We start from the raw sequence: 21,651 nt of genomic DNA on the forward strand, positions 1-21,651 counted from the left end.
ATGGCTGCCGCCGGAGCTGCCGCGCAGGAATCCTGGCAGGCTGCTGGTCCGCGGAAGAGGCGCTCGGCGGCACGACGGCCACGGCAGAGGAAGGCGGCGCTCCGGCAAACCGAGGCGGAATTCGAGGCTGACAGCGGAGTCGTGCTTCGTCACATTTCGGACGCTGAGTGAGTGCGGGGTCGACCCTGGTGGACTCTTTGCGCCCATGGGCGATTCTGAGCCACAGTCTCCCCATCTATAAAGTGGCAATATAATGCACACCCTTTAAGGGGTTATTGTGAGGATTTAACGTAGGAAACGAGCTCATTAAAGATCAGGATTATAGTAAACGTTCAATTGAAGGTTGTCTTCCCTGTTACAGCTGCGTGATCTTGGGCAGTTTATAATTTCTGTGCCTCAGCTTTCTCATCTGTGAGATGGGGACGAAAATAGTACATACTTAGGTTTGTTTTGAGGAATCAATGAATTAGTAAACGGAAACCATTTTCTGGCACGTGATAAGCACTGTGCCAATGTTTGCTATTGATATTATGTCGATGTTGGTATTATTGGTGGTGGTAACACGAGGGCAGCAACATGAACACGTGATTGCTATCATGATCAAGCAGCTGCTGTGTGCCTGACACTGGCTTAATCATTCTACACACTTTATGTTAAACATCGCAGGCATTCTAGGACGCTGGTAGCTCACTGAATCTCAAAGAGACAAATAAAATGTATAGAACCAGATTTCAAACCCAGGTCTTTGTGATAAAAACCAGTGCTTCCAGCTCTCCGTTATGCTGGATGCTTATCCCAGCCCAGATTCTCACATACTTTGCTCCGTACCTTAGAAAGTACATAGAGAGTGCCTAATACAGAGGAAACACTCAATAAATGTTACCTATTATTGTTATTTAGTATTATTGCCTTTGTTTGCAGTTCTGTTTAGGCTCCATAAATAACAGCTTTAGTTAGTACTTCGGATCACCATCTGAAGGGCCCTCACAAGGGAAGAAATTAGATTTAATTTTGTGTGCTCCTTTCCCCTAGAATTAGGATCAAGATTCAGTAATGACCCAGAGTTTACCTGTGAAAAGAAAGTTGCTGACCATTTGGCTCAGCCTGAATAAAAAGGACCTGCGATTCTTTTTAAGTTCTCAGAGGGTGCCAGTGAGAGTGAATGTGCCTGGGAGTTTGGAGATCTCAAGGTGCTTTTCATATCCCTTGACATTGTCACTATTTCCTCAACTGCTTCAGTATTCCCCAGGAGCTCCCTGCTTCTCCCAACACCCAAGTGTGGTACAATCACCATTGCCTGAGTATTGGGCCAGCATTTTACAGGCTTATCTATGTACGCATTTACCAGTTCATAAAGCGTTCCCATGTACATCAGAACTCTCTCCTTTACCTTCTGTGAGGAACGTGCAGCAGCCTCTGGGCCGACTTTCAATTCTCTGTACTCCTTTCTGAACCACATAATCACTATCTCTGGCCGTGGCTTGTCAGTTTAATCTAGTTGATCTTAATTCACTGTTGACTTTGTTCTGCTCTGGGTCTGTAAAACCAGTTGACTTGAATAAAGAAAGCCCAGATACTTGATTTTGTCTCTTTACTTTCCCCTTAGAACTATTTATAATAACGAAGATCATTTATTGAGTACTTGCTATGTGCCAGACAATGTGCTAAGAATGTTAACCCATTTTTTTCATTATGTATTACAATGTAAATGTTAACCCATTTTATGCCTCTAAACTCCTCCATGTTGGGAATGATTTTTATCCCTATTTTAGAGATTAGGAAACTAAAGCTCAGAAAGGCAAATTCTGAGCATTTACCAACTGTTTATTAAGCTGCAATTCTATGCTAGGCTCTGTCGTAGACTGAGAATAGACCCAGACCTCTCTGGGAACCAAAAACCTCCTCCAGCGTCCTCTCTCCTGCAGTCTCTGAGCCCCAGCAGTATGTGCTCTGGCTCTGGACATGTTCAACATATATCCCCCTCCTATCACTTGGTAAGGGTGGGCCGTGCATTGCAGGGCACCTCATTCTCTATGCATTCAGGTCATGATCAGGAAAGTTAATGTTGGGGCAGCCCTGAAATGAATGGGACATAACTGTGCCATTTTTTTCTCAACAGGAAGGACCTGTTTATCTCTGATTTCTGGAGTTCAGCACTAGGTGGGTACCACCTGGCCAAGGGTAGTGGTTGTAGGGCAGAAAAGAGAATCAGTCCTTATTTGAGGACATTTTGCTTCACAGAGGGATGGGTACTAACTCCCCCCGTTACAACTGTGTGTCTTTTGGCACTTAATTTTGACCCTCAGTTTCTTTATCTGTGAAATGGGGATAATGTGTATATCCTGTAGTTTTGAGAACTGAAGCTGTGTAGTTAAATGCTGGCCTGCTGTATACAAGGCAATAAATGTTGTCATTATTATTGCTGAAATTTATATTTATCCTATTCCTTTTCCATGATATTACAATGTAGCCTTTTCCTCATGCAGTTATAATCTCCTCCTAAACATAGTGGAGATTGTTTAGTATTTAAAATATTATGTTGTGGGCGGCAACATAATATTTATGCATGAAATGGACATACCATATCATCTTTATTGAGGGACATTTAGTTTTCTTCCTTTGTTTTTCAGTTATGATTTTAGGACAGGGTCTCACTCCTCACCCAGGCTGGAGTACAATGGTGCAAACATAGTTCACTGCAGCCTCTACCTCCTGAGCTCAAATGATCCTCCCACCTCCAGCCTCCAAAGTGCTGGGATTACAGGCATGAGCCACCACACTCAGCCTTTTTAAATTATTATACATAATTTTGTGATGAGCAACTTTATGCATAAAGCTTTTACCAAACTTAGGATGATCTTCTTAGAATATATTCCCAGAAGTGGAATTAAATGAAAGGCAGTGACCAACTTGATATCCATTGTCAAGTTATCCAAAATGTTTTCACCAATTCTTCTATCAAAACTGAAGAGCCAGTTTTTCATGCAACCTTTCCTGGCCTGGGGTCTTATTTAAAGATATCTTTGCTGGTTCCTTTTTTTTTTTTTTTTTTCAGCAGAGTAGCTGCTGTTCTTGTTCTGGATCCTTTTTTTTTTTTTTTTTGAGACAGTCTCACTGTGTTGCCCAGGCTGAAGTGCAGTGGCATGATCTCGGCTCATTGCAATCTCCACCTCCTGAGTTCAAACAATCCTCCTTGCCTCAGCCTCCTGAGTAGCTGGGACTACAGGCGTATACCACTACCTCTGGCTAATTTTGTATTTTTGAAGAGATGGGGTTTTACCATGTTGGCCAGACTGGTCTCGGAACTCCTGACCTCAAGTGATCAGCCCACCTCAGCCTCCCAGAGTGCTAGATTACAGGTGTGAGCCACTGTGCCTGGCCCTTTGCTGGTTTCTTAAGTGAAGAATTGGTATCTTATTTTTGGAATGCACGGCTTTTTTGTTTTGCTAAACTCAGTACCAGTACAATGAAAGGAGAGACAAGCGAACCTACTTCTACATGAGAAGACTTAAACAGAGTGTTTTTCATTAGGCTCTTGAAGCCCCAACCTACCTTTTCTTTAAACTCTTTACACATTCAGTGTTCCTACTTTTAGCCATTTATAGTGTGATTTTGAGAAGTATACTCCATTCTTTGTTATAACTTTGAGACTGAGTTTCACTCTTGTTGCCCAGGCTGGAGTGCAATGGCGCGATCTTGGCTCACCACAAACTCTGCCTCCCGGGTTCAAGCGATTCTCCTGCCTCAGCCTCCTGAATAGCTGAGATTACAGGCATGCGCCACCAAGCCCAGCTAATTTTGTATTTTTAGCAGAGATGGGGTTTCTCCATGTTGGTCAGGCTGGTCTCAAACTCCGGACCTCAGATGATCCGCCCACCTCTGCCTCCTAAAATTAAAGTGCTGGGATTACAGGCATGAGTCGCCGTGCCCAGCCTATTTTATTTTAAAGATGGAGTCTTGCTCTGTTGCCCAGGCTGGAGTGCAGTGGCATGATCTTGGCTCACTGCAACCTCTGCCTCTGGGGTTCAAGCAATTCTTCTGCCTCAGCCTCACCAGTAGCTGGGACTACAGGCATGCGCCACTATGCCCGGCTAATTTTTTGTATTCTTAGTAAGGATAGGGTTTTGCCATGTTGGCCAGCCTGGTCTTGAAGTCCTGACCTCAGGTGATCCACCCATCTCAGTCTCCCAAAGTGCTAGAATTACAGGCGTGAGCCACCGCATCCAGCCTGTTACAACTTTAAAAGTATGAATTTCAGAGCATAGTCTACATTTACCAGGAGCCTCTTGTTAAATTAGAATGAGTTCATATTAGAGTTTTAGATGGAAACTGCTGTGAATGAAACCCAACTTCTGCTTACAATATTCACTTGGGTTTTGGAACATGGGAGTCCAGGGGCAGGGGCAGCCTGTCAGTTGGTGAATGTAACTGTGTGTCCCGGCATGTTTGGGAAGGTGGCTGGCAGCTTTTCTCTCTGAAAAATGGAAACCTTTTACTGCCCTGATCTCTTCCCAAATCTATGAACTTCTTTTATGGATGATTTGACTCACAGGGTCAGAGCATGCCCTCTAACTGCACTTGGGGGCCTGCTCTTTCAGAAACCATCAATAAATGTCTCACAAAACATCTGGAACATCTGAAGGCCCCTGTGGGGACTCTTTCGGACACCTTCGGAAACCTGCATCTTGACTCATCGCCAGATGAGTCAGATGTGGCCCCTGACTCTATCCCAGGAGAGACCCTGGGCACAGGAACCTGCCGTTGGAAGTGTGTGTGTTACGGCATTGGGAACTTTGCCGCCTGCGTCGTTGCTAGAAACCAGCTAACGTTTTTGCTGCTTTTGTTGGAGAAGTGCCAGGTACATTTTTGGATTCATTTTCATCTCCTCCTCCTCTGGTCTTGTACATGGGTGCACACAGATGTTTGGGTGGAAGTAAACAACTCATTCTTCCCTTCTAGATTCCCAGAAGTCACTGTTGGGTGTATGACCCTCTGTTCAGCCAACTTGAAATTGAAGTACTTAACACCCTTGGTGTGACTGTTCTCAGTGAGAACGAGGTAAGTGGATTAAAGGGGAGCAGACTGAACTATAGAAATCCTGACCAGACTGACCCGAGGCTCTGCCTGTGGACACCAGCATTCTTGGCAATGGTAGCCATTCCTCTTAGCGCTCGCTTGCTTTCGCAATGCCTGAAAGATGTAACCAGCCAATCAGTTACCTACATTTTGGCTTGTGTTGTGCCCATCATAAAAAAACTACACAAATAGCATGAACCAGATCATGTTAGGTCTGCACCATTTCTGTGAGAATTATTTGGAAGTTATGCTAACTTGGTATTTGCTGTTGTTATTGAAAAATAAAAGTCTGGGTGCCTCAAGTGAGGTCTTTCTGGATTTTACCCTGTCTCAGGGAGGTAATAAAGGGGGACGCAGCATCCCTCTTTGATGCTATAACCCAGTCAAACCCATAGCAGCTGGCTGTGCATTGTGGATTAATTCTCTGCCCACATTTGCACCCCCCAAAATAGCTGGGATTTGCCATTTCTGAGACCTGTGGAATAAAGAAATGCATCTTTCAAGCACAGGTCCAAGGCCAGTATAAGCAAATCCCTCCGATTTTGGTTTTGCATTGTCTTGGGGATTAGAATCATTTGATTCCTGTGTGTGTCCTGAAACTGCCATCTTACTGCTTATTATGTATGAAAATTTGGCTCAGTTGAGACAAGAGTCATTCCCTGATTTCGGCAAGGTCTTAAAACACTGTCACTCAGTTCAGATCATCTTTCTGGGTGCCCGCTCTATGCTAGGCAGGGAGCTTTGCCAAGACTAAGATAAATGGGAGCCAGTCTCTGTTCTGGTGCTCACATCAGGTCATGTGACCTATAAACAAGTAAATGAGGAATGAAATAGGCAGAACCTTGTACTAGGAACTGAGACAAGAGAGGTGTTTGGAGGGATGGATGAAGGTTTCCTGGGTCTGAGCTGGGCTTCGAAGGTCCACCAGGAGTTTGCTGGTGGACAGAACCAGGATTGCAGGCAGCTGTGCAGTGCTGGCTGTTCAGGAAACCACTGCCAGTTTAGGCAGGTCAGAGGTGGGCAAGGGTCAAAGGGCCTTATGTTCCCTGCTAGAGTCTGGCTGTAGAGCCGTGATTCCCAGGAGGGGTGATTGTGCATCCAGGACATTGGAAGAGGACTTAGTTATGATGCAGATCTGTAGGAAGTGACACAGGAAACATGGGTTACTGAACATGGTGGGAAATATACCAGGGAAGTAACATCACCATCCCTCCTGCCCTTGCCGTGATGGACTCAGGAAGCCCCTCCATTAGTGCATTGTGTTCGTACATTTGTTAAGTAAACATGAGTTCTTTCGGGACATCATGATTTCCTGATTTTTTTTTTTTTTTTTTTTTTTTTTTGAGACGGAGTTTCGCTCTCGTTACCCAGGCTGGAGTGCAATGGCACGATCTCGGCTCACCGCAACCTCCGCCTCCTGGGTTCAGGCAATTCTCCTGCCTCAGCCTCCTGAGGAGCTGGGATTACAGGCACGCGCCACCATGCCCAGCTAATTTTTTTTTTTTGTATCTTTAGTAGAGACGGGGTTTCACCATGTTGACCAGGATGGTCTTGATCTGTTGACCTTGTGATCCACCCGCCTTGGCCTCCCAAAGTGCTGGGATTACAGGCGTGCGCCACAGCGCCCGGCCCGATTTCCTGGCTTTTTAATCCTATAACGGTATAGATTTCATATACGACTGTAACTGTTCCACAAAGTGAGATTTTTTCCATTTGATCCTTTAGCTTGTCTCATTATTAACCCCATCCTTATCTCTCCCTCACCTTGCTGTAAAGAATAGGTTGTGGGCACATTTACATCTGTGAATATTGTATCCCCAGGAAGGGAAACGGAGTATTCGTGGGGAGGCTACCATCTTTTACATGCTCCATTGTGGGACGGCCTTGTACAACAATCTTTTATGGAGTAACTGGTCAGTAGATGCCCTTTCTAAGATGGTCATCATTGGGAACAGTTTCAAAGGACTGGAGGAGAGGTAAGCCTGAGAATGCTGAGATTATGTCAGGCCCTGAGGTGAAACCCATACCTCAGATTGACCCACAAGCAGAAAACGTTTCCTTAATTCCATACTGGGAAATGCTTTTCCATAGGGAACTGGTTGAAGGGTTAAAGATAAGAGATGTCAGAACCCTGATTCAAGGTATGAAGCAAGTTAAGGAGTCTTTTTGCCACGATTTCCTCCCTTCCATTATGATACATAGAAATGCTTTTGAAAACAAGGAAAGCTATTTCATTCCTCTGCCTACAGATCCCATATCCTCATTGTCTCACAGTGCTTAGATGTCTGCCCAGTCATTCTCTTGATGAAATAGGCACAATTACTGGAGTATTTGCTTCTATTTATTTTAATTCATTTATTTTATTTTACTTTTTTGAGATGGAGTCTCACTCTGTCCCCCAGGCTGGAGTGCAGTGGTGTCATCTCAGCTCACTCCAACTTGTCTCCCGGGTTCAAGCAATTCTCCCGCCTCAGCCTTCAGAGTAGCTGGGATTACAGGCACACACCAGTATGCCCGGCTAATTTTTGTATTTTTAGTAGAGACAGGGTCTCACCATGTTGTCTAGGCTGGTCTTGAAGTCCTGACCTCAAATGGCCCACCCGCCTCGGCCTCCCAAAGTGCTGGGATTTCCATGCCTGGCCCACATTTTCAACTATTTAACCTACTCCACATCTCGAGTTTTTTCCAGAATTCTTACTGTACTTCAGTCATCTTGCCCTTCTGTATGTCTTAAGTTGAATGTAACTATCCTCATACCTCCTAATCATCATGTTTTTGTTTTGTTTTTCTTGTTTTTTAATTCCTAGGTTGTTGGCAAGGATTCTGCAGAAAAATTATCCCTACATTGCAAAGGTATCTATCTGAATAAAGAGGCTGGGATGGAAAAGCGTGTGAAACGGTGAAGAATTCTATCTTTACACGCGTATGAGGAAGCTCAGGGACTAAGTGAGGCTAGTGTACTGTCAGTGAGCTGTCCATGGGTCTGTATTCCAGAAAGCTTTGACACTTAATGCATCTCTTAGTTTTTTTCCTTATTTCCCTTATTCTCAGTATCATAGTCCATGATATCCACTGTCCTTGGGGCACCCAATTCATTGTGCAAAAGCATTTAAATTGAAATATCCTCTTTGTTATTTTTTTTAAAAGGAAAGTGGGGGTAACAAGTAACATGGAAATTTAACCCAAAGAGTGGGGATTACTGTGAAGTAAATCCCCAAGAGTGGGGATTACTATCAAGTTTTCATGCTTGAATTTTTCTGCTCAGATTTTAAAAGGACTGGAGGAGCTTGAGTTTCCTCAGACTTCACAGTACATGGACACATTTAATGATACCTCTGTCCACTGGTTCCCTGTACAAAAGCTAGAACAGCTCTCCACAGATACTTGGGAGTTTCAGGAGGAACCAGATTATCAGGACTGTGAGGACCTTGAAATCATCAGGAACAAGACAGAAGATCCTTCAGCTACTGACCTGAACTCACTGTCAGGTACTCATTGTTGGCTGAGGTAGAGACTAAAGGGAAGTCTGCTGTGGAGAAACTACAGAGAACTCCTTTGCCAGGAATTCACATCAACTCGGCTGTCCTGTTTTGAGGACAATACCCCACATAACTGGTATAAAGATGCACGCACTGCTAAGTGATCGTCCCATTTTACATCCATCCCTTGTGACCTGGCCTGATGTGGAGTACCTCTGGAATAGAGAAGTTACCCTTTTGAAGGTAATCTAAAATATTGTTTATTCATAACACATCCCTCTCAGGTACAAGTCTCTGGACCTGCCACAGTTCACTTGGCCATATCGATCAGGCTCTGCAGTGAGGTGGGCACCCAGGTCTTCTCACCCTGGACAAAGACCACTCCCCGGTCGATGTAGATCACAATGCGGCCAAAGGTGTAGAGTTGCTTCCCTTCGTGTCGCTTCCCAATGATGGGCATGAAGACAATGTTGTGCTCCTCAGCCTTGGTCTCAATGAGGTCCTTAAAGTTCATGGGCACAGAGCTGGTGGCCACACCAATGCCCCTCTGGGCCATGTTCTCGGCCTCCCGCCTCTCCTGCATGGCCTCATACTGGAAGTCCTTCCTCCGCTCCGTGTGGGTGAGATAGGCAATGTTCTCCCGTGCTCCTGGCTGCATGTAGGCCCCTGAGAGACACAGAAGATAAGGCAGTGAGGACAGGTGTTTCCAAGTGTATGGAAGTTGACCCTGACTTGGCCCAGGTCTGGGTGTGCCAGAGTGATTGTGACTCACTGAAGGGCAGCTCTGCCTCAAAGATACAACCCTGGAGGGAGTTTAGACAACTGGCCAGTATCACATAAAAACTTTGGAAAGTTTCCGGCTAGTAGCTAGAAACCAAAGAGACTATTAAATATTCATTTTAAAATGAAATATCTGCAAGGGTTTTCTTCTTTGAGAGATGGAAACGGCCGGGCACGGTGGCTCACACCTGTAATCCCTACACTTCGGGAGGCCAAAGTGGGCAGATCACAGGGTCAGGAGTTCAAGACCAGCCTGGCCAACATGATGAGACCCCATCTCTACTAAAGAGACAAAAAATTAGCCAGGCATGGTGGCGCATGCCTGTAATCCCAGCTACTTGGGAGGCTGAGGCAGGAGAGTCGCTTGAATGTGGGAGGTGGAGGGTGCAGTGAACCAAGATCATGCCACTGTACTCCAGCCTGGGCAACAGGGCAAGACTCCATCTCAAAAAAAAAAAAAAAGCTGGAAACATTAACAGAGAGTCCCCACCCACTATTCTGTTTCCACCTTGCTCTGCAGTTTCCATTTCACACCACAAAAGAGGCAACTTTTAGTACCCTGGAAAACATGGCCCACACTGGCCTTATTTTAACTTACCCATATAGGTCCCCCATCCTGAAAGACACATGTTTTTGGGGAGCTGAGACGGGTGTTTAAAGGATAATACAAATGCTAAGTGCTAATTGAGAGGTATGCAGGGAACAGTTTTGGAAACATGAGGCCAGGAGTAGCTAAGGAAGAGTTTTTAGAAAGACCTTGATAATTACACAAGCAGAGAAGTATACTTTATCTGTGTTTTCACAGAATATGCTAACTATTAAATAACAAGAATTAAAGACCCAGGAAATAGAAATTCCAGTTCTAACTGCCACTCTAACTATGTGACCTTGAACAGGCTCTTAGCCTCGCTGGGCTTATCTGTAAAACAGACTAGATCCCATTTCAATGCTGTGAATCGGCTAATGAGCAACACTGGAGCACAGGACTGGCTGAAGTAGGCTCCCAGATGTAGAAATATAAACATACTTTCATTTACTCACAATCTAGGCAGAATGGCTTCCCTAGAACTTGGGAATAGATATAGTACATGAACAGTGAACTGTCTGTTTTTGACAACACAGACACCACCTATTAAAGGCTACACACAAGCATGAACGCAGTCCCCCTTTTAGCCTATGCAGTAGATCTTACTGTTTTACAGGTAAAATGGGGTTGATAAGGGCTGAACAATCACCAAGTGTCAGTCCGTGTGCCCAACTCCTCACTATAAGATGTGCCATCTGAGCAGCATGCTCAGGGCTGGCTGAGCAGAAGCGTGGATGAGCCTTAAAAGGCCACACAGCACAGTGGTTAAGAGGGCAGGCCCTGGGGTTAGACTGACATCATCTGACTGCTTAAGTCCATCTCCACTCAGGAAGATGCCCCTCTCAGTCATGGCAGACCTGGCCATGGGTGCCAGCTGACCACGCACCCCAATCAGCACGGCGAGAGTCTGTCACTATGTGCAGAAGTGTGACCTAAGGTTTAGGCTGCCTACTGGAACCAGAAAGTCCGATTCTGTGTCATTTCTATGTGTAAAATCTGAAACTCGGGGCCAGGACATCCAGAATGGGAATCCTCACTTACCAACGTTGGAGGACACTGCCCGGTTCATGATATCAAGTGCTTCGTTAAATTTGTCCTTGACAGATGGATGTGCCAGCACTTGGTCTGAGAACATAGACTTCCAACCCAGGTACCACTTGGTGATCTCCTCATAATTTGGGCTGTTACTGAGCCAGGAGCACAGCACCTGCCAAAAAGAAAAATTACTTGCATCCATGATGGCAACAAATGAAGGCAGGATTTCCGAAGGGGCCATTTGTTTTGTTTTGATCCTGCTTCTACAGCCTAGTGACACCATTTTACAGGGATTTATAGTAGCTAAACAGTGTAGCACTTATGAATATGGATTTGGAGTCAGCCTGGTGGCTAAAGTGCCCATGCAGTAAACTCTCTCAGCCTGAGCTTCCATGTCTACACAACAGGGATACCACAGCCTACCCCATAGGGGTGCTGGGAGGAGCCGAGATAAAGTAAATGAAGTGCTTGGAACAGCCTCTGATACATGACAAATGTCCAATAAATAAATGGTGCCCACTATTAAGATGACCTAACTCATTCCTACCCTACCATGCAATTTATTTTCATTATGGAATTGTACCTGCAGCCAGGCCTTGGCAGAAAATTAACTTAATCCCCTCTCAGTTCCCTCCCCAAGAAAACCAAGCAAAACAAAGTGTACCTGCAGCCACTTGGGGAAGAAGTGCTTTTCAAGAAGTCCCACCAGGCTAGAGACAGAGATCATCCCTTCCCAGTCGATCACCCAGTAGAAAGCATCCATGTGCTGCTGGTGGGGGTTAATGACTAGCTCACCAAGACACATCCCTGGAAGAGAAACCCGGTCTGTAAGGCACAGCTTTAGTACCAGCAAAGCCACAGAAGCACAGAGAGCAAAGACAATGTCCGTTTTCATCTCAGCTCACAGCAACCTCCGCCTCCCAGGTTCAAGTGACTGTTGTGCCTCAGCCTCCCGGGTAGCTGGGAGTACAGGTGTGCACACTGTGGCTGGCTTTTTATATTTTTATTAAAGACAGAGTTTTGCCATGTTGTCCAGGCTAGTCTCAAACTCTTGGCCTCAGGTGATCTGCCCACCTTAGTCTCCTAAAGTGCCGGGATTACAGGTATGAGTCACAGCTCCTGGCTTTTTTTTTTCAAGACAGGGTCTCACTGTCACCCTGGCTGGAGTGCAGTGGTGGATCACGGCTCACTGCAACCTCTGCCTCCCAGGTTCAAGCCATCCTCCTGCCTCAGCCTCCCCTAGTAGCTGGAACCACAGGCGCGTGCCACCATGCCTGGCTAGTTTTTGTGTTTTTGGTAGAGATGGGGTTGTACCATGTTGCTCAGGCTTTCATCTGCTTTTAAAGGTAAAATTTAAGCTCTTGACATAGCAATTCTTAAAAAATATTTTTTGCTAACCCAGAAATAACTCCCATAACCTAGAGTAAAATACCATGAAAATTTCAGAACTCCAATGGCTGTCCTGTTACCAGAAGCCAAAGCCAAGCAGGAAAGCCACAAGGCACAGAGTCCAATATTGTCACTGTTGACTATTAGTCACTGTTGTAAATAAACAGTAGAAAGGACCCAAGTTACATTTATGTTCAGCCTCTGCACAAAAGGGTAGCTTTTTCACAGTGAGGAATATCGTGTACTAAGCACTTTCACGAACGCAAAGGCTATGTTTTAAATCATTACCGCTGACCACAGAAACCAGGGCACCAAAGCTGCTGGACGTGGAATGCATTTTCCCCATATCCTTACCCAGCTTGGGCACTATGTTTTTGACCATGAATGCTTCCCAGGAGCCAGGAGTGAAGACATCCTTCCAGGGCTGGAGGATGAGCTTGGCAGAGGAGTCACTTGGGTGCCACTTCTGCAGGGCGCTGGACAGCTTGCTACGGATGGGGGAATACAGCGGCTCCAGCCGTGCCTGCATGAGGGGCAGCCATGGGTGGATCCAAGAGTGGATGGGAACAGTGTCTGTGAGTGGGTTCCAGTTTTCCACCTGCAAAGTAGGTAGAAGAAACAGTTCATGCCACCTGCGGGGCAGTTGCATGCATCCCTGTGTGGTTAAAGGCAAGAGCTGCCCTTGGAGGAGGAGGCCCCATGCTCTTCTAGCCAAGGTCTACAGTCCTTTGTACGTTGCCAAACAAATATGCCCATTCATTTGTATTACATCTCAGAAATAGCACAATTCTAATTTTACTGAAGAAATCAAGAAAATGAATTCTTTCCTGAGGGTGGCTTGGGGGTAAAAGTGCTGAGGAAAAGGCTGGAATTAACATTATAGACCAATAATTGGGTTGACAAATTCTGTTAATTCCAGGTGTTTTAACAGCACTGAGATAATGAAGACATAGACTGTCCCGGTGGTTAGTGACGACAGCTGTTTCCCATGACTCTCACCCCACCTCCTTCTGCAGCTTGGGGAAGATGAGTTGGTCCAGTATGTTATCTAAGATCCACACAGGAATAATGTGCACCCAACTATCCAGAAAGTCCACCATCGGGTCACAGTTTCTTGGCTGCCACTGGGTGACAATATTTCGAACAAAAGGCATCCAGACTTCCCATATCAACCTATGGGAGAAAGGCAGAGGACGGGCTGGTTAATTACACTGATTGTTTTCAAGTACACCACCACCACCTGCCTCGCTAGAATCAGAAACAAAAATGCAACAACATGGAAATCCAATCAAAGGAAACCGTCAGGCCAGTTACCATACTGGCCAGACCTGAGCCTGCCTTTTCCTTGTTCTCGTGACCGTCCTCTCAACCTGAGGCCTCAGTCTCCTATGTAGTGCCCGCCCACCTGGCAGAGCTGCTTTAGGGTCACAAGGACCTCTTCCCAGGTATCAAGTGCTTTCCTATCTATAGGCTTCTATCCATCAGCTCACGCCTCACCCTCATATTGCAGCTTCAACGTCACCTCCTCTAAGACCGCTGTCCCAACCCCCATCTCAAGTAGGTCACTCCTGCAATTCTCTACTGTGGTACTTGGTGTACCCGCCTTTATTGCTCACTACTTTATTTCCCATCTACCTTTTCTGCTGTGCTGTAGAAAGAGGCTGTCTGCTGTACTCCTAGGGTAAGCCCAGCACCTAGCACAAGCATGATACTCAACAAACATTTGACAAGTGTCAGCTGAATTCATGGCCAAATGTAATAGTATAACCACTATGGAAAACAGTGTGGAAATTACTTAAAGGACTAAAAGTACTTCCACCATTTGATCCATCAATCCCACTACTGGGTATCTACCCAGAGGAAAAGAAGTCATGGCTGGGTGCAGTCGCTCACACCTGTAATCCCAGCACTTTGGGAGGCTGAGATGGGCAGATCATGACGTCAAAAGATAGAGACCACCCTGGCCAATATGGTGAAACCCCATCTCTACTAAAAATACAAAAATTAGCTGGGCATGGTAGTGTGCCCCCGTAGTCCCAGCTACTCGGGAGGCTGAGGCAGGAGAATCTCTTGAACCCAGGAGGCAGAAGTTGCAGTGAGCCGAGATCGCACCACTGCACTCCAGCCTGGTGACAGAACGAGACTCTGTCTCAAAAAATAAAGTCATTATGCGAAGAAGATACTTGCTCAGACAAGTATCTATGCACCTATATATACACATACACATATATAGTTGTGTGTATGTATATGTGTATATATAGTGGAATACTACTCAGCCATAAAAAGGAAAGAATTAATGGCATTCACAGCAACCTGGATAGGACTGGAGACTATTACTCTAAGTGAAGTAGTAACTCAGGAATGGAAAACCAAACATCATATGTTCTCACTCTTAAGTGGGAGCTAAGCTATGAGGATGTAAAAGCATAAGAACGACACAATGGACTTTGGGCACTCAGCGGGAAAGGGTGGGAAGCGGGTGAGGGATAAAAGACTACAAACTGGGTTCAGTGTACACTGCTCAGGAGATGGGTGCACCAAAATCTCACGAATCACCACTAAAGAACTTATGTAACCAAACACCACCTATTCCCCAGTAACCTATGGAAATAAAAAAGTTAAAAAAAAAAATTCATAGTCAAATGAATGTAAATTCCTAAAAAGTGTCAGCATGAGCAGAGAATTAATCAAGGCCAGCGCTGCTGCTTTCACCCACCTTCAGCAATCCTTCCCAACCCCCCAGGAGAAAGGAGCTGGAGTGCAGAGCCCTGCCCTGCGGTACCTGTGAAAGGCATCTGCTGAGAGGTCCTGTCCGCCATGGGACAAGAGCTGGTCATTCTCTAGGAGGCTTTTCCATTTGGAGATGATCTCGGTGCCATAAGTGCAGTCCTGGGGAGAAAGGTGGAGCAGATGAGGGGCAGCGGGCTCTCCAGCCCTCCCTGCCCACCAGACCATCTCATCAAGCAAGGGCAAGCCCAACCGAGAGGCAGAGATAGGTTGATTTTCCCAACAACTCACTTTGAGGGGATCCCACTCCTTGAAGTACTCCTTCATGAGTGGATAGACAATAGCCACAGCGAGGTCCACACGGTCAGACATCCTGTACTCCTCATAGTACTTGTCTTGCAGGGTTTCAAAGATGCGGGCACACTCATCCAGGGTGAGGGGGTTGCTGCAGTCAGGCTGCATCCGCCGCTCGCACTCCTCCACCATCTCCAAGACCTTGCTGAGGTTGGAGATGACACGCTCCTCATGGTCCAGGACCTCGGTCATCTTCTCCAGCTCATGGAAGAGGTTGACCACCATGTCCCGCTCATACTGTAGCTGCCGGTCATTCTGGATGATCTCCTGCTCGGTGAGGTCAATGAGCAGCTGCAGGTTGTGCTCCAGCTCGGGCAGCGCAAAGCCCGGGGCCTTGGCCTCTTTGCCAGACTGTGGCAGCTGCTGGGACTGCAGCGGCAGCCCATCATCAGGAACGTTGTGCTTGTGGCTGATCTGGCTGTAGCTGTAATAGACCTTCTGCTCCCGGCCTGTCATGTCTATGACCTTGGAAAACGTAAAGGGACGAAGGTTAACACCACTGCAGCCCTGTGCAACACACGCTGAGCCCAGGGGAAGGCCTCATGACAGGGGAAGTGTGTAAAGACCACATTATTCAACAGAGCGAGAGAAGGGCAGTGTTTCATAAAGTGGGATCCGTGCTGTCCTAGCCTAAAGGAGACTTCCAGGGACAAAATCAGATGCAGTGAGCAGTTCTAGATTGGATCACTTTGAATAAGCCAGATAGAGGGAAAAGACTTTTTTAGGAAAACACGAAATTTAAATAGGGACTGAGTATTAGGAGATGTGAAAATATATTTTAATGGAAAAGTAGAAGCTGTACTGATCAAAGGAGGTCACATACAATCAGAGTATCACATTTTGGTTTTTAAAAAATGCATATAACCACAGACAAAGATCTAGGCTGTACAATAAGACCTTAACATCCAGTAATCTTAGGAGGATGGAAATATTTTCTATAGTTTTGCCTATTTCCTAATTTTCTAAAATGTACTACACACTGCTATTGTAATAACAAAGTTGTTTTTAAATTTTAAAACAAAACATACAAAAAGCTAATTGAACAAAGGCAACCGAGGTAATGAGCTAATTCCAAAATTTTAGGAAAACAAGAAATCTGAATATGGACTATACTTCTGAAACAGAAGATTCATCACCACTTTTTAAGTAAGAGTGTGATCCATGAACCACCAGCATTAGAATCACTGGGGGAAGAAAAGAGTCCTGAGGTCCAGTCTAGACTCAAAATTCCTGGTAGGTGCCTAGACACCCATATTTCTTACCAGGTCATCCAGATAATATAACAGCACACGTCTGAGAACCACACTTTGAGGTCTATCACACTATATGTCCCACAGCAAATGACAACAGGCAACTGTCACCATTGTTCTTTGATGGCTCGGAAACATAATGGAAAACTTAATACTCTATATGCATGTACAGTGACTGAAATTTAATCTATCTTTAAAAAAAGAAAATATTCAATGCTGGCTAAAGTGCCCTGGGGACTCTCTTCTGACCTCCTGGTCCACAGAGAGTTAATACAACCTTCTTAGTATTTAAATGCCTTAAGTACTTTTGTATTTGACCTGGTGATTGCACATGTACATGTCTAGCCTTAGACACACAAATTAACCTGCCAAAAACCCAAATTAAACCAGAAAAAAGCTAAAATCTAACAACGGAGGTAGGATCAAATAATACAGTACAGTCACTCTCTGGAATTATGCACTCATTATAAACGCTTTGCACTGTGTTGTTTTTTTATTTTTTATAGAGACTAGGTTTTACCATGTTTGTCAGGCTGGTCTCGAATCCCTGACCTCATGATCCACCTGCCTCAGACTCCCAAAGTGCCGGGATTACAGGCGTGAGCCACCGCGCCTGGCTTGCACTGAGTTTTTAATAACAAGGATGTAACAACAACATTACATATTAAAAACTGAGTTTTTAATAATAAGAATAACAAGAATTCACTGATGTAAGCTCCAGAAACACAGGAACATCATTTGGTTTACCATTGTAGCACCGTGAAGAGTGCCTGGCAGAGAAGGAACCCCATTACTAAATATGGGAGTGTAATGAATGGGAACATGATATTAATACTATGTGAGCATGTTCCTATTCATTACACTCCCATAAGCAAGTGAGAAAAGCAAGGTACCAAAAAATAAAAAATAAAGCTTAGCTGGAAGAACCAAAAAACCTTAGAAAATGTTCAGTGATTAATTCTGGGGTGTGGATCCTGTACCAGGTGTCCAAGGGCCCCCATACCTTGACTTGAGAAAGCTCCTTCTGGGGAGCAGTGAGCTTCTTGCTAATCCTGCCCTTGGCCTTCAACTCTTCCACGGTCTTGTAAGAGTATTTGGGCTTCTTCTTGCTTCCACTTGGGTCTTTCCTCCACTGGCTCAGCTCCTTCTGAAACTCCTGAACCAAAAGGATGCAGTCAGATGAAGCAAGGAATGACCACTTTTTACAACAGGTGCAGTAACTGAGACTATTAACAGATGTCACCAGATTTATCTACAGGTTCTGTATGAAGGAAGGAAAGGATGCACCTGCATGACACCAAAACTATCTAATGATGCTCCTTGATCCCACTCACCCTCTGACAAATAATGAGGTTCGGAAGGCAGGTGCACCAGATGGGTGGGAGAAATAAAAATAAAGGAAACAACATGTATGGAGCATCTGCTACGGGCAGGCGCTATGCTGGTTTTAAATGCACCTCATGTAAAACTTAGAAATGCAATGTAAAGGATTTTTTAAAGTACGTAAAACCTTGTTTCTAATTTTAAAATGAAGATAAAGAAGCAGGCCCTAACTCTCAAAACAAAGGTATCTCTTAAGGGGCTCTGCGAAACCTTTCTACAGGAGGAGCTTAGGCAAGCTTATCCAACCTGCAGCCTAGGCTTTGAATACAGCCCAACACAAACCTGTAAACTTTCTTAGTCTGACGGGAGTAGAGTCCAGCCCACAGAAGTTGGTTTTGGGGTTGTCATGATGTTTTCTCATACTAGTTAAGACTTGTTATTTTTTCTCTTCAAGTATCTACACATCTGGCTACTTTGGGAAAATTATCAGGCAATACTGAACCCACATCCTCATAAGCAACAATCACCTAGAGCCGAATAAAGATTTACCTTCTAGACAGGCTACAGCCTCACCTCTGTGCCCCAGTCCCCACCACTCCTTATTGTCTGGCAGCTGGCTCATCTTACTTGCTTCTGTGGTGTGCCTGGCACCTGTAGACTTCTGAGAATCCCTGACTCAAGAGTGGTTAATCCTACATTATCAAATGACTCTTTCATCAAAAGGTCAGTAACATGAAGAGTAACATGTTTCTTTGCAGCATCCTGCTTTCCCCCATAAATTCACATGGGAAAAGAGTTAATTCTTCAATCAACAGAGTTGGCCCCTTCTATCACTGGGGAAAAGGGACACACAGCTGCCAGTAGATGGCTCCCTGCTGCACTTGGGATGAAACCCAAGCACCTAAAACTGGCTGTCATGGCCTGTCTTGTGGCCCACCCACCCCTCTGAAGGCACTTCCCCTCTGCTTTGTGTACCACCCTCCTGCCACAAGGGCTTCCTTTTCGGTTTAACCACCAAGCTCAGAGCCTCTCAGTGTCCTCTGGCTTCTCAGCTCACCCTTCTGCCAAGTCTCAACTGAAATGTTTCCTTTCTTGAAAGTTTTCCCTGACCAGCCTATTTATAAAAGTAGGTCAACACCACCTTCCAACCCAAGCTTATTTTCAATCAAGGCAGCCCCTAGCACCTTCTGCCATTTCAACTGCCACTTCCACACACAGCTGCCTGTTTACACTCTGTCTGTCCTATGCTCTTTCACCATGGTGCCCCTAGCCTTCAGCGCAGTACCTAGCATACAGTACATATACAATAAATATGTGAGGACTAACAGAATGAAGGGATGAATGAACAGCCATTAGAAATGGCAGAGGACACCACCCACCCATATCTCCTGACTTCCAGTTACCTCTTCAGCTTCTTCTTCTGAGTCAACTACAGGGAAGTCTTGCATGGACTGAGTGGTACGCTCGGATCCATAAGCCCCCACAGCACCTTTTCCTTTTCTCTGCTTGGCTTCGATTGGGTTAATGATACCTGATTAATTTCAGCAAAAGATAAAAAGTACCTTATGAATGCAGCAATTCGTGTATGTCTGTCAGCCACTCAGTGAAATGAGTTTCTTGCTCATTCCACAAAATAACATACACTCAGGAAGAAGAGCTATTCTCTGCCCTCAGAACACTATTCATGTCCTTGTGATTTGAAACTTCTGAACATTTATGCTACCACAGAACAGTCTGCTGACTATTTATATCCCAAATAGTTTTCCATTTCCACTTGGATTGTTTTTTTCCTTTTTTAGATGGAGTCTTGCTCTGTCACCCAGGCTGCAGTGCAATGGCGTGATCTTGGCTCACTGCAACCTCTGCCTCCCGGGTTCAAGAAATTCTCCTGCCTTAGCCTCCTAAGTAGCTGGGATTACAGGCGCATGTCACCACGCCGGGCTATTTTTGTATTTTTAGTAGAGACAGGGTTTCACCATGTTGGTCAGGCTGGTCTCAAACTCCAGACCTCAGGTGATCCACCCACCTCAGCCTCCCAAAGTGCTGGGATTACAGGTGTGAGCTGCCATGCCCTGCTCCACTTGGATTGTTTTAGTGAACAGGAAGAAAACACCACATTTATAACTGAGAACTCCAGCATACTAAATTCCGTACTTCACTTATTAGGAAGCCTCTATTAGGGAAAATGCAATAATTCAGATACTAAATTGATTCTGACTGAAGTGAAGCTGCAATACAAGACTCCTCACATATTTTACTTAGTAGTTCGTATCTCCTATGTTTAACTTTTTTAGTTTTTTTTTTTAACTTTTTTATAACAAGTTTAAGCCCTAGAAATAAATGTTGCGTTTTTCTCATAAGAGTTTACAACCAGGACCGCAACATTTAAATGAAGATATGCCCCGCACTCCAAATTTTCCATCCCTGCCTCCCTTCCGTTTAGTACTGTTGAAGTCTCAATTAAGAACTATCTCGGGGCCAGGCGATTGAGCCCAGGAGGTTGAGGATGCAGTGAGCTATGATCATGCCATGCCATTGCACTCCAGCCTAGGTAACAGACAGAGTGAGACCTTGTATCAAACAAACAAAAAACTGTCCCCTCATTCTCATTCAGTGTATCTTTACTGAAGTTCATGTATTTTTCACGTACCTAATGTTTTCAACAAATAACCTGGATTTCACTTTAATAATTATTTAGAGGCTGGGCAGAGTGTCTCAAGACTATAATCCCAGCACTTTGAGAGGTAGAGGCAGGTGGATCACCTGAGGTCAGGAGTTTGAGACCAGCCTGGCCAAGACAGTAAAACCCCGTCTCTACTAAAAATACAAAAATTAGCTGGGTGTGGTGGCAGGCACATGTAATTCCTGCTACTCGGGAGGGTGAGGCAGGTGAGTGACTTGAACCTGGGAGGCAGAGGTTGCAAGTGAGCCGAGATTGCACCATTTCACTCCAGTCTGGGCAACGAGTGAAATTCCATCTAGAGGATACATTTGATTATATCTACTTGGCGATCACACATAGGAAATAGCTCAAGAAGAGGAAGGAATATTCCTGTGGGAAGAATCCAACTGTTTGGTTTGAGTGGCTTTGGTCTCCAGAAGGTAAGACTGTGTTATCTTCTAGATGAAGATGGAAGTAACCAGTGCAGGATTTGCTCAGCCAGTTTTACAACCACATGGCTCTAGCTATTAAAAAAGCTACACACAATGTTTTATTGATATTCCTGAAGGACAAATAACCATTTCTGCAAAACTAAAACCCTTGTGAGTAGGGATGACAAACTCAAATGCCTTTGGGACTGAGAAAAGTTCACCTGGGTTGGGATGGAAGACTGCAGGGAGTTGTGGAGACTGTGTCCTAGAGAAGACAATGTCCATTATCCCAGGAGCAGCTCTGATTTGCCTCAACTAACTCCTGCCAGGCAAAATCTAGAATTTAAGGTGAAACTGTCTCATTTTAAAATACTAGCAGCTAACTCATTTTTTTTATTTATTCTTTTTTTTTTTTTTTTTTTTTTTGGTGACGGAGTCTCGCTATATCACCTAGGCTGGAGTGCAGTGGCATGAACTCAGCTCACTGCAACCTCTACTGCCTGGGTTCAAGTGATTCCCCTGCCTCACCTCCCGAGTAGCTGGGATTACAGGCATGCGC

At 45.0% G+C, this 21,651-nt stretch overlaps 2 protein-coding genes across 7 annotated transcripts in view; one reads left to right on the forward strand and one right to left on the reverse strand.

Annotated features, from left to right (window-relative positions):
* Positions 1–15,430, forward strand: SRRD (SRR1 domain containing). Of its 2 annotated transcripts, XR_010339327.1 has the most exons (8): positions 1–167; positions 2,120–2,160; positions 4,599–4,858; positions 4,960–5,058; positions 6,898–7,052; positions 7,884–7,929; positions 8,342–8,798; positions 13,265–15,430. XR_010339327.1 is itself a non-coding variant. In XM_021666183.2 (7 exons), exons 1-7 carry the CDS (start codon positions 1–3, stop codon positions 8,585–8,587), a joined length of 1,014 nt encoding a protein of 337 aa, XP_021521858.2. In that variant the 3' UTR covers positions 8,588–9,465. The 2 variants fall into 2 exon arrangements, 1 of the variants encoding a protein (XP_021521858.2); XM_021666183.2 differs by lacking the exon at positions 13,265–15,430 and having other exon boundaries at positions 8,342–9,465.
* TFIP11 (tuftelin interacting protein 11) overlaps positions 8,312–21,651 on the reverse strand; it is a 20,878-nt gene continuing 7,538 nt past the window's right edge. For all 5 annotated transcript variants that reach the window (XM_064367875.1, XM_021666182.2, XM_012464908.3 and 2 more), the window contains 9 exons: positions 19,403–19,530; positions 17,680–17,832; positions 15,364–15,891; positions 15,128–15,234; positions 13,350–13,518; positions 12,700–12,943; positions 11,621–11,763; positions 10,963–11,128; positions 8,312–9,221 (listed from right to left, as the gene is read on the reverse strand). In XM_064367875.1, coding sequence (XP_064223945.1) covers positions 8,866–9,221; positions 10,963–11,128; positions 11,621–11,763; positions 12,700–12,943; positions 13,350–13,518; positions 15,128–15,234; positions 15,364–15,891; positions 17,680–17,832; positions 19,403–19,530 — 1,994 coding nt within the window. In that variant the 3' untranslated portion in view covers positions 8,312–8,865. The remainder of the gene's footprint in view (positions 9,222–10,962; positions 11,129–11,620; positions 11,764–12,699; positions 12,944–13,349; positions 13,519–15,127; positions 15,235–15,363; positions 15,892–17,679; positions 17,833–19,402; positions 19,531–21,651) is intronic.

This window comes from Aotus nancymaae, unplaced genomic scaffold (genome assembly GCF_030222135.1).
Source record: "Aotus nancymaae isolate 86718 unplaced genomic scaffold, 86718_ANA_hifiasm-v0.15.2.pri h1tg000076l, whole genome shotgun sequence".
NCBI lineage: Eukaryota > Metazoa > Chordata > Mammalia > Primates > Aotidae > Aotus > Aotus nancymaae.